Source organism: Mauremys reevesii, linkage group 9 (assembly GCF_016161935.1).
Source record: "Mauremys reevesii isolate NIE-2019 linkage group 9, ASM1616193v1, whole genome shotgun sequence".
Classification (NCBI taxonomy): domain Eukaryota; kingdom Metazoa; phylum Chordata; order Testudines; family Geoemydidae; genus Mauremys; species Mauremys reevesii.
Window position 1 is genome coordinate 96,973,556 of NC_052631.1, and position 12,383 is coordinate 96,985,938.

At 46.3% G+C, this 12,383-nt stretch overlaps 1 protein-coding gene across 4 annotated transcripts in view; it reads left to right on the forward strand.

Annotated features, from left to right (window-relative positions):
- MCF2 (MCF.2 cell line derived transforming sequence) overlaps positions 1-12,383 on the forward strand; it is an 86,984-nt gene that overhangs the window by 13,819 nt on the left and 60,782 nt on the right. For all 4 annotated transcript variants that reach the window (XM_039487087.1, XM_039487088.1, XM_039487086.1 and 1 more), the window contains 2 exons: positions 5,871-5,939; positions 8,255-8,369. In XM_039487087.1, coding sequence (XP_039343021.1) covers positions 5,871-5,939; positions 8,255-8,369 — 184 coding nt within the window. The remainder of the gene's footprint in view (positions 1-5,870; positions 5,940-8,254; positions 8,370-12,383) is intronic.

Below are 12,383 nucleotides of genomic sequence, written 5' to 3' on the forward strand. Positions count from 1 at the left end.
CCCACAGCTGCCGGACACTCAACAAAATCCCTGACTCTTCGCCCCATCTCCCTAACTTTCCCACAAGTGGGTCTGCTGCTGCTTGTCCTTGGCTACGCTGAGCCAAGGTGGGAGAGGCACCCTCTTTCGTGCAGGGTTGGTGTAGCCGTTGGTTACACTAGCTGTTAGTGAGTTCAGCTGCCCCCATGGACAGCAAGGAGTAGCTTTTGTCCTGTAAACAGACTTGTTGCTGGAGAGGCAGGCACAGTGTTGGCGGGGAACTTCTGAGTTCCAAACCTGGCTCTGACAAAGATCCCCTATCATTAGTGTCCTAGGTGGTGGGTTTAATAAGCGAGGGGAGGCTAAGCCTTCCCTGGCACAGCCGATGCCACCTGCTGCCGGAGACCTGGGCTGTGATGGCCCTGCCTGCCCTCTGCCTCTTCCCATCCGAGGCCCCCACCACCCGCCGCTGCCTGGTGAGTCCCTCCTCTTCTCCACTCCACTCCACTCCCCCCTCCGGAGGTCCCTGGGGCTGGCCGTGACCCTCCTCTTCTCCACTCCACTCCCGCAAGGCCCCCCCCCCCCGCCTGCCGCTTGCCACATCCCTCCTCTCCCCTTCCCCCCCATGAGGCCACCCATTCTTTAGTGTGCGTGGCTTTAAGTTGTATCTCGAAGCGTGATTGGTTAGTGTTTGCACAATGCTTTGAAGGTAAAAAGTGCCTTTCAGCATATCAGCAATGTGGTCCAGTGGGTAGGGCACTGACCTGGGGGGCAGAAGTTGCAGGTTCTAGTCCCACCTCTGACTCTAGGGAACTCTTTCTCTTACCGCTGTTGGTGTGACTCATCTCTTTAGGTTGTAAATTGTTTGGGTCAAGGATGGTCTCTTAGTATGTGTTTGTACAGTGCCTGGCGCGACAGGGTCGTAAGCTCATTTGGGGCCGCAAGGCCCTACAGTAATACAAGCCCTAGTGCTAAATACCCTTCATTATCAGAGATTGTTGTTTAAAATAGATTTTTTTTTCTCCAGTTACTGTCCTGTAGCATAGCTGATCTTTAGGAGGCTGGCAGGTGGGAAAGGCACAAGAGTGGGCAGGCTGGCACCTGCTAACATTACAGCTGCTGCTGAACCAAGTGGAGGGTCAGTACTAACGAGGCCAATTCAAACAGGGTGGATGTAGCCTATTCTCACCTTCTTGCCAACTGTTGAGAGTATCAACAGAGGGAAAATTACTTTTTGTAGTGACCCAGCCACTCCCAGTTTTTAGTCAGGCCTAATTTGATGGTGTCAAGTTTGCAAATTAATTCTAGTTCTGCAGTTTCTCATTGAAGTCTGTTTTTGAAGTTTTTTGGTTGAAGAATGTCCACTTTTAAGTCTATTACTGAGTGTCCAGGAAGATTGAAGTGCTCTCCTACTGGGTTTTGAACGTTATAATTCTTGATGTCTGATTTGTGTCCATTTATTCTTTTGCGTAGAGACTGTCCACATTGGCCAGTGTACATGGCAGAAGAGCATTGTTGCTCTGCAATCTTGTCTCCCAGGATCACTTTATATAAATGTGAGCGACTATAAAAAGACTCTGTCCCTTTCCCAAAGAATTTACAGTCAAAGGCCTTGATACAACAGTCAGATCCACATGTGCAGAGATCAGGACCGCACTGTTTTAGGCAAGGCGCATGCATATAAATGAATGCAACGTTTGCCTGCCTAATGACATCAGTAAACACAAATGCAGGACTTGTGTGTGCACTCACAGTTACAGGCTGTCTTCACTGTCAAAAAGTTGCATTTTCCCATCAAGATAGCTAATTTGTTATAAAAGTCTAATGAAGACAAAGCACAGGTAATTTTTACCTCGCTGTAGCTAGTCGGGGTCAACCCTATACCCCACACCTAGGGATTGCCTTTTTTGCAGTGAAGACATAGCCAAAGGACACTGTTTGAAAAACTGGCCCACAGAATAAACTACTGCGACAATCAAATAGAAAGCAACAAAAGATTTACAATAAATGCACCCTTTGTTTGCCTGCATTTAGGAATGGGGCAGAAAGGCTGATTTATTAATAGCTCTCCGAGAACACTGTTTAGCAATGTGGTAGCGAACTGCGCAGTGAGTACAAGCCCCAAGTGCCTCCCAAAAGAGCCTGTTTCCCTCCACACACATGTCCTGCCCCGGACTGACGTGGCTGGGTCATGTGAGACAAGATGTGGGGTGTGTTGGCCAGAGAGCACAAGACCTAGCACAAGTAGTCTAGGGACAAAGACCATGCGGAAGACCTAGAAAATGGTGGTTAGAGATGGTGAAGGAGGACATGAAAGTTGGCCTCAGGTTGGACGACACAGTTGGCAAGAACGCTCGGAGATGAAGAACAAGAGCTGCTGACCTTGATTGATGGCACAAAGTGAAGGCAAAGAAAGGCAATCTGGCACCGCTGTAATTATGTACATCAGGGTAGCTGAGAGGGCTAGTTGAGTTGAGCTCAAGGAAGTTGATTAACGACTCCTGGGGAAATTCTGCACCATTGTAGTGCAGCAGAAAAATGCCCACCCCCGCAAATTCCCTTTGCTTCCTTGAAGAAAGTGGTTTCTGTGAGGGTGGGGAAGCAAAGAGAAGCTACGCCAGTGTTCACTCACCCCTCCCCGGCAGCTCAGATGTGTCTGTTCGGGCAGTTGGGGGAGAGGTAAATCACTGGGGGGAGAAGGGGATCTGGGGCTGCCCTGGCTGCCCAGAGGCGTTAGTCTTGGCTGGGCGGTGGTGGTGGTGGGAGGAGGAGGAGGATGGCGGCGATGGAGTTCTCCCTCCCCCTTCCCTTCCTGCACAGAGCAGCTGGGCCTGAGTCAGATCAATCCCCAGAAATTTCCTCTGGCTGCAGGAAGGGGGAGTTCTGAGTGTGTGTGTCGGGGGGGGGGAGGGTTTGAAGCTCAGCGGGGGAGTTAGGTGTAGGGGGGTCTGGATGCAAGGGGGTATGGTGGACAGGGGAGCAGCTCCCTGTAAGTAACCTGTCCCACACCCACACACCTGGAACTCCCCCACCGAGGCCCCCAGATCAGGAGCCCCCAACTAAGCCTCCCTAACCCCCACCCCACTGAGCCTCACCTCATGCTTCAGGAGCCCCCCACCCCACTGAGCCCTAACCACCTTCACCTGAGCTCTCCTGCACCCAGAACCCTGCACCAAGTCCTTGTGCACCTAGACGCCTCCCCCACACCCAGACTCTCTATCGAGCTGCCTGCACCCAAATTGCGCCAGACAGAACCCTGGTACTCTTGAGGGAATTCTGCACCAAAAACTTAAACATTTTCAACTTTTGCATATTTTATTTGTCAAAATAACACAGAAATACAATAACAATATAATCACACCATTTTCAATTACAGTCGAACCCATTTATCTCGACCTCGGTTAACTTGCCAATCGTATTAAGTCGACGTTTTAGAAGTGGAACCGCCAAACTCCCTCTTTGTCTTATCGGTTTCTCATCGGTTATGTCGATTCTTTAATCTCACCGAACCCTAATATCTCGAGCACAGAAGAGCGCCGAATTTGCCACTTACCGATAAACTACTAACTCCGGCGGGGGCCCTGCCCGGCTCCTGCCGCATCCCTCCCTGGCCACGCGACTCCTGCCCTGGCCCCGCGTCCCCAGCCGCGCGACTCCTGCCCTGGCCCCGCGTCCCCGACCCACCGTGTCCCCAGCCGCCCGCTCCCCACGTCCCCGGCTCCCCGCGTCCCCGCTTCGCCGCCCGCCTGTCCGCCCGGCCCCGCTTGCGGTCCCCACTTCGCCGCCCGCCTGCCCCGCTTCCCGGTCCCCGCCCGCCCGGCCCCGCATACCCGGTCCCGCCGCCTGCCGCCCGCCCGCTCCCGGCTCCCCAGCCCGCGTCCCAGCCCCGCGGTTCCCAGACCCGCCCGCCCGCCCCGCTTCCCGGTCCTCGCCGCGCCGCGCCGGCCGGCCCGCCGCTGTCCCTGCTTCGCCCGCCCGCCCGGCCGGCCCGCCGCCAGTCCCGCCGCGCCGCCCGCCCGCCCCGCTTCCCGGTCCCCGCCGCCGCCCGGCCCCGCTTCCCGGTCCTCGCCGCCGCCCGCCCCACTTCCCGGTCCCGCCGCGCCCGCCCGTCCGCCCGGCCCCGCATACCCGGTCCCGCCGCGCCCGGCCCGCTACCCGTCCCGCCGCCTGCCGCCCGCCCACCCGCCCCGCTTACCAGCTCCCGCCGCCTGCCGCCCGGCCCGCTTACCGGTCCCGCTTCTTTGGCTGCCCGGCTCCGGGTCCCCGTCCACGGCCGCCCGGCCCCGCTTCCCCGTCCCGCTTCGCAACGCTGTTGTGTAAAAAAACCTCCAAAAACATGTGCATGTACATTCTCATTTATTAACGCACATCATGTACATAAAGAAATTTCAAGCACATGTTAATGTATTGCCGCCATATTGGTTTTTGTTTATCTCGATCATCGGTTATCTCGACGCTTTTTGGCAAACCCCTAGGCCGGCAACATAACAGGGTTCAACTGTATTTTGGTAAGTCATTTCAAAATACTTGTTAGCAAATACCTGAAAATGGAGTGATTGTATTGTGTTATTTTGACAAATAAAATATGCAGAATTTAAAAATATTGTGCGCAAAATTCCCTCAGGAGAAACATTAACTCTGTAGAGTAAGCAACAGTAATAGGGCTAAATCTGGGTCTAATTGAAATAAGTAGTTTTATGACTGAGATCATTGGGCCCAGGCTTGACCTATAAAGAGCAAACAGAACAGTTTAAGTGAATGGGAGTGAAAATAGCAAGGTATGCAACTGAATGCTGGGGAAACGCTCAAATAAAAAAACATAAGCAATGGTTGCTGCCAGAAAAGGGATTAGAGTAATAAATGATCACGGTGTGCCAAGGAGGTAGTGGAATTCGACAAAGTGTCAGGACTTCAGGCAGCCAAGAGAATAATCCCTGAAATCAGAGTTTTATCAGAGAAACAGAGAGTTAAACTTAACTGTCAAAAAGTGCAAAGACTTAATGGAATATAGTCAAGTATCGGGGGTATCTGTATCAGGGGGTAGCTGTGTTAGTCTGTATCCACAAAATATCCACAGTGACATATAAGTGTGTTTAAAATGATCATATTTACACTATCAGGGACGTACATTATATAGTAATATTTGTTTCCAGCACCTTCAATCAGTGTAAATTGAGAGTTTTTATTTTTAAGCTGTCACAAATTATACATTGTGGGATAATATTCTAATAGGCACAAACCCTTGTTCATTCTCTCTGTTTCTCTCACACTCTGTTATAAAATTCTGCTGAGGTGCAGAAAGGGCCCCCACAGGGTCATGGTACACTACAGATAGCTTGTAGCAGTTTTTTTCTATTATTTAATTTTAGAAATCTAATCATTGTGCATCAGAACCCTAATCTCTCTAATGTGTTTTGTGCAAACAGCTTGGCTGACTGCAGAGTTTTATTTGCTTTGGGCGTACATTCATTTTTCCAGAATTAAGAAACATGACATAAAATGCCCTGTATATTTCACAATATACCATTCTCTGACACTGCTGCTACCAACAGAAACATGCAGCCCACTGTGCTGGGAAGTACCTAGGGATGCTGCAGATGAGGGAACTATAACTGTAGCTTATTTAAAAAACAAACCAAAAAACATTCCGAATGTCCCCTACGTCCTGCTGAATACAGGCATTAGCACACCCTGACATGTCATCTTTAACATAATTAATGCCCCTGATAGTTACGGCTGTATTGTGGCATTTGATCTGCTTGATGAGTTAAGAAATGTATATACCTAGGCATATTGCATGCTTAGGTGTGACCTTTTAAATATTTAGTTTAGTGGAGTAGTGATCCACTAATGGGTGCATTTTGCTGTTTTGTTGTTGCTATTTTTGCCAGAAACCACAGTTCCCATTTGTGCAAAGGACATCAGTGACGATTTGAGGAAAAAGTTTGCATTTCTTTCTGGTGAGTATGGTAAACTTTCCCCATGTTCTCTGTGTAAAGTAATTTAATTCTCTGCGTGAATCTATGCACTGTTTGGCAAAATGATACTATACACAGGAGATTATTCATCAGGTCATCACCGGTACCACTAGAAGTGTTGTTAATAAAACATTGTGGCAGTTTGAAAGACCAGCTTAGGTTTCTTTCTCAAACCGTGCTACAAAATATTCCACTCTTCAAACATTTAGAGTATTAACAAGTATGGTGCTTTGAAATAGAATATATTTCTATAGGCTTGTGGCCAGTTTACAAGTATTAACTCTTTGCCATCTGACTTTGCCCTCACATCCTAAGTATGCTGATACAGAGATTAAGTGATACATCTGGTTAACCCTCCCCTCCCCCAGCATCTCATAGTTTTGATAGTTCTAACTCTTATGTGGGAAATGTGCATTTGAAACCCAAGGTCGAATTTGGCCCATAATACTGAAATGTGTTAGGGGCCAATTCCCAGGTCCTTTCCTCAGGAAGGATCAGATGAAAAACTAAGAAAGTTCCTGCCTGAAGAGAGGTACCACTGAAAATAGTACCCCTTATGTCCCATGTTCAAAAGTGGTTTTAGGGTATGTCAACACTGGAATAAGAGACCTGGGGCTGGCCTGGATCAGTTTACTTGGGCTTATGGGGCTCGGGCTGCAGGCCTAAAAGTTGCTGTTCAGGCGCCGGCTTGAACGTGAGCTCTGGGACCCTCCTCCCTCGTGGGTCCCTGAGCTTGGGCTCCAGCCTGGGCCTGACTATCTACACAGCAATTTGAGTCCAAGTCAGCTGACCCAAGCCAGCCACGGGTGTTTAATTGCTGTGTAGATGTACCCTTAGAAACCTACAGTTTTCAGAAGTGCCTAAAGGCCAGATTGTTTAAGGTAATTAGGTGTCTACTGGGATTTTCAAAAGCACCTACGCACCTATCTGCATCTTTAGGCATATAGATAGCTCTAAAAATCAGATCCTAAGGGTCTTAGGAGCCCAAATCTCATTGACTCTCAGTGAGACTTAGGTTCCCAAGTGTCACTTCCGAAAATGGGATTTAGGGGCTTTTGGAAATTTGTACCCAAGAATTTATTAGAAAATGATGATCTTCCTGCAGAATTTCTGAACATTCTGTCCTTGTGTAGGCTGCTCGTCTTTCTCCCCCGTCCAAGAAAGATGGACCCCACACCTTGATCAGGCCCTTTTCCTCAGGGCTTCGTTTATTGGAGGCACCAACAATCTTTCACAAAAAACCCAGAATAAGCCGTTCAACATAGATCCAACAGTTAGTTCCCTTCACCTAGGCCATTCTTGCCAGCACCTCCCTGCTTCTGGCAGGTCTTCCCCAGTCCTCCTATGGGCCATCTCCCCTGGAGTCATCCTGCCCTATGGCCTACTACAGGAACCAGCCTGCTTCCTGTAGCTCTCCACCTCAACTGAGCTCTTTATAGGAATCACCTAACCTGGTGGGTCCGATAATCCCCCTCTACCTGGCCCAAACACCTGCTCTTAAAGGAGGTGTAGAACAATGCTGGCTGGCCTCTGGCCTTCATAGGGACAACCCCCCACCCGCCCCGTTACACCCTGCTATATAGAATTCCAAAGGATGGTTCCCTAACCCTTTGGAAAGTGTATGATTTTTCTCTTCAGTTTCAGGATCATGAAAACGTGGAGCTTTTGGAGTGGGTCATTTGGATTTCTCTCCAACACTTCCATGTAGCAGTACCAAACTGTTTGTTCTCACCAGCAGGGGTCAGTAACACCCTGTTGGTATTGCAATGAGGATACACCCTTATGACAAAATCCTGCCCTGGGTTGCACATGTGCAATGATGGAATAGGAGGAGAAAAGATGCCAGGATTCTCTCTCTTCCCCATCCCCACAGGGCACCTCCCCTTAAAGCAACTGGGCAGGAGTCCACCAGGGCAGGCTCATGGCATGAGTCCCCAGCAACCATGAATATTGCCGATAGTTGGCAGCAGAGGCTAGGATGAGCAGCAATGAACGCTGCAGTGTTTCCCCATATCCTCCATGCCCCAAATCACCCTGTCTGGTATCTGTAGGATGTGTCTGAGAGCCTTAGCATGGGCAGAACCTGCTTTACTCCCCTCCCACATCCTCTCCAATATACAACGCTCAAAAGGGATAGGGTAGGATCTTGCCTTTAGTCTGTGGATGGTAAAGACGTGGGTGTTACTTATGAGGTGACTATTGGACTAGCTGGGTGTTTTGTTTTAAATTGGGGCTTTTACGGCTTGGTGTGGTTTCTGGACAAACTATTCAGACAGGCACTTTCCTGTTGTTTGTAGGTGGCCGAGGGAAAGACAATGGTTGGATCATCACGTTTCCTGAAAACTCCCATTTCCATGAAGCATCAGAGGAGGTTCTAATGAAAGTCTTAACATACTTAACTTCGGTCCCAAGGTACGGTGCTGCCTTCCGGCTTCCGTGCTTTGTTGGCAGAGGCTTCCATCTGGTCTGGCGTCGGACATGTGAGCTGCGGCACAATTGCCTCATTGTGAATGAAGCTAGTTAGAGAAGGCGGGAATTACCTGCAGAGCCTCGTGAAGTTGAGCCAGAACGTTACATTGGTATTTCTTATACCAATAACTACAGCTTAAAAAGTAGACTTTTGTCCCATTGGTTGCTGGTTTCATAAACCTACCCGATGACAATAATAATGAATGGGATCACTTGGCTTAACCTTAGATGGGTGTTAGCACTCAAAAATGATATACCACCGGCAAATAATTTGGGATGTATTTTGCACATGTAAGTGGAGAGTATGTTAATTTGGAAAAAAAGAGCGAGAGACCCTGAGAAGTAAAATAACTAAAGGAACAAAGCCATTTGGTTGAATACCATCCCAGATCATTATGCTTGCTCTCCTGGTGCTGTACTGCTTTTTCCAGTATTGTTTTCTATAGCAACGTTTACTTGCTCACAGTCTACGAGTCCCACAAGGTAGTTATGCCAGGATTAATGGATCTGAACAATTTCTTCTTCCTGAGTCTGGTGGATTGAAGTTACCTGGAATGCTTAATCTCTTTTTAACTCTCTATCACCTATTTTGGCAAATTGCTTGCTACAGAGTGAGCAGGGTGAAGACCAGGTGGCCATCAACCGCTGTCCTGGAAAAGTGCTATGTGTTTTCTCTCAAACTCAAGGACAAAGAGTTGCTGGGTTCTCGTGCCCCATTTAATTCTTGAGTGACTTGCATTCTACATCTACTCTCGTCACAGTTGTGCTGATAGAGCAAAACTCCCAGTGCATACATAGGTTGTATACAGTGTTGTTATAGTTGTGTTGATCCCGGGATATCAGGTGGCACTCCCAGTGTGGTGCCAGCTGGCCACCAGTTCCTCCAAGAGAGGGCTTGTGACAGCACAGCCTTTCTAGTAGAGTTGGGCATGTGCAAACGGACCTTGCAGTCTCTGGTTGTGAACTAGCCTCTGAAAGTTCATTGGAGGCTCCATTTCCATCTCTAGTCATTTCTCTTCTGCTATTTCCCTTACTTGCCGCTTCTTCCGGCTTTACTTCCCCACCAGACTCCTCTCCTCTCCTCATTGCCTTTCCTTCGTATCCTTTCACCTCCCGTTCCCTTTTCCTGTCTTTTTTCCTCTTCTCTCACACACTTTGCTCAGGTTTTTCTGTCTTCACTTCACACGCTGCCAGGCAGCTTCATATCAGGCGATGGTTGAAACTTGGTATTCATGGAAACCAGGTCACAGCAAGATGTTTTTTCTGGGTCTGTTGACAGTAGCAGTAATGCATCTCTGGTCGGTAGGGAGTGTGACGTGTGACTATATGAGACCACTACTCAACCATGTTGATTTCCACAGAATTTTATACCAAATTCAACATCTGTTCTATACTATTATTGCAAATACATACAGTGTTATAAAATTACATTTAATATTATGTATTTTTAACCTATTTCATGTGAAGCCCTGTTGAGGGCTATATGACTGATAATGATTCAAACATAAAGTTGGCACTTTATTTGTAGTGAGTCATACTACCTGCTTCTCTAATCTTCCTACGGTTCTGAGAGCCTCTTTTGATTTTTAACTTTAGTAACAGGATGCTTTGTATCCCTAGGGAATCTAAAATGTTGTGATTAGGGCTATCAAGCGATTAAAAAAATTAATCGTGATTAATCGCACTGTTAAACCATAATAGAATACCACTTATTTAAATATTTTGGGATGTTTTCTACATTTTCAAATATATTGATTTTAGTTACAACACAGACTACAAAGTGTACCGTGCTCACTTTCTATTTATTTTTATTACAAATATTTGCATTGTAAAAAACAGAAGAAATAGTATTTTCAGTTCAATAAGTGCTGTAGTGCAATCTCTTGATCATGAAAGTTGAACTTAGAAATGTTGAACTATGTACAAAAAATAACTGCATTCAAAAACAAAACAATGTAAAACTTTAGAGCCTACAAGTCCACTCAGTCCTACTTCAGCCAGTCACTCAGACAAACAAGTTTGGTTACATTTGCAAGAGATAATGCTTCTCGCTTCTTGTTTACAATGTCACCTGAAAGTGAGAACAGGCATTCGCATGGCACTGCTGTAGCCAGCATCGCAAGATATTTACGTGCCACATGCACTAAAGATTCATATGTCCCTTCATGCTTCAAGCACCATTCCAGAGGACATGCTCCCATGCTGATGACAAGTTCTGCTCAATAACGATCCAAAGCAGAGCAGACCGATGCATGTTCATTTTCATTATCTGAGTCAGATACCACCAGCAGAAGGTTGATTTTCTTTTTTGGTGGTTTGGGTTCTGTAGTTTCCGCATCTGAGTGTTGCTCTTTTAAGACTTCTGAAAGCATGCTCCACACCTCGTGCCTCTCAGATTCTTAAACCTTGGGTCAAGTGCTGTAGCTATTTTTAGAAATCTCACATTCGTACCTTCTTTGCATTTTGTCAAATCTGCAGTGACAGTGTTCATAAATAAAATATGCTGGGTCATCATCCGAGACTGCTATAACATGAAATATATGGCAGAATGCAGGTAAAACAGAGCAGGGGACGTACAATTCTCCCCAAAGGAGTTCAGTCACAAATTTAATTAACGCACTATTTTTTTAATGAATATCATCAGCATGGAAGCATGTCCTCTGGAATGGTGGCTGAAGCATGAAGGGGGATACGAATATTTAACATATCTGGCATGTAAATACCTTGCAGTGCCCGCTACAAAAATGCCATGTGAACACCTGTTCTGACTTTCAGGTGACATTGTAAACAAGAAGCAGGCAGCACTATCTCCTGTAAATGTAAACAAACTTGTTTGTCTTAGCAATTGGCTGAACAAGAAGTAGGACTGAGTGGACTTGTAGACTCTAAAGTTTTACATTGTTTTGTTTTTGAGTGCAGTTATGTAACAAAAAAAACCCTACATGTATAAGTTACACTTTCACGATAGAGATTGAACTACAGTACTTGTATTGAGGTGAATTGAAAAATACTATTTATTTTGTTTATCATTTTTACAGTGCAAATATTTGCAATAAAAATTAATATAAAGTGAGCACTCTGTATTCTGTGTTGTAACTAAATCAATATATTTGAAAATGTAGAAAAACATCCAAAAATATTTAAATCAGTTGGTATTCTATTGTTTAACAGTGCAATTAATTGCAATTAATATTTTTAATTGCAGTTAATTTTTCTGAGTATAAAGGTAACTAATATGACTCTCTGCTCTTTGCATACATGAAGGCTGACCTCATTTAATAGCACTACATGAAGATGTGCTCTCAGGAAAGACCTATCTGGATACACTAGTAATAAGGGGAGGGAGGAAAGGATATAAAACAATAACCTTGCCAAATATTGACTGTCATGTGGTAGTAATAAATAATTAGTCTTGGAATGAGTATACAGCTTCTTATGCCTTTGTTTTACACATTGTTTGCATTAAGACCCTGTGCATTGCAAGTGCACACGTGTTAGGGGACTTGATTACAAATGGGTTACCCTTTAACCTGACTATAAACATGATTGCAGCTTGTAATGTAGACTTAGCTTTAACCATGTGTTATAACAAGGCCAGGTCTGTTAGTGTATGTCTACATAATTGTAGCACATACACAGGCATACCGATGTTAGCGTTAATCTAGCTAGCCCAGGTAACAATAGCAGTGTAGACATAGTGGCTTTAGGGATCCCCAGTATGTTCTCTGGTTGCTAACCCATGCAGAAGTCCATGCCACCATATCTACACTGCTATTATTACCCATGATAGCTAGATTAACGCTAATGCAGGTATGCCTACCTGCTTTTCAAAACAGACGTACACTTAAAGAGTTGTAACCAGATTCCTAGATATGGTTGTACTTGTATCGTAGACAGGGACTCATCTGAACACGTTACCCCCCAGTGTGTAGAACTAGAATACTGCTCAGTTATCTA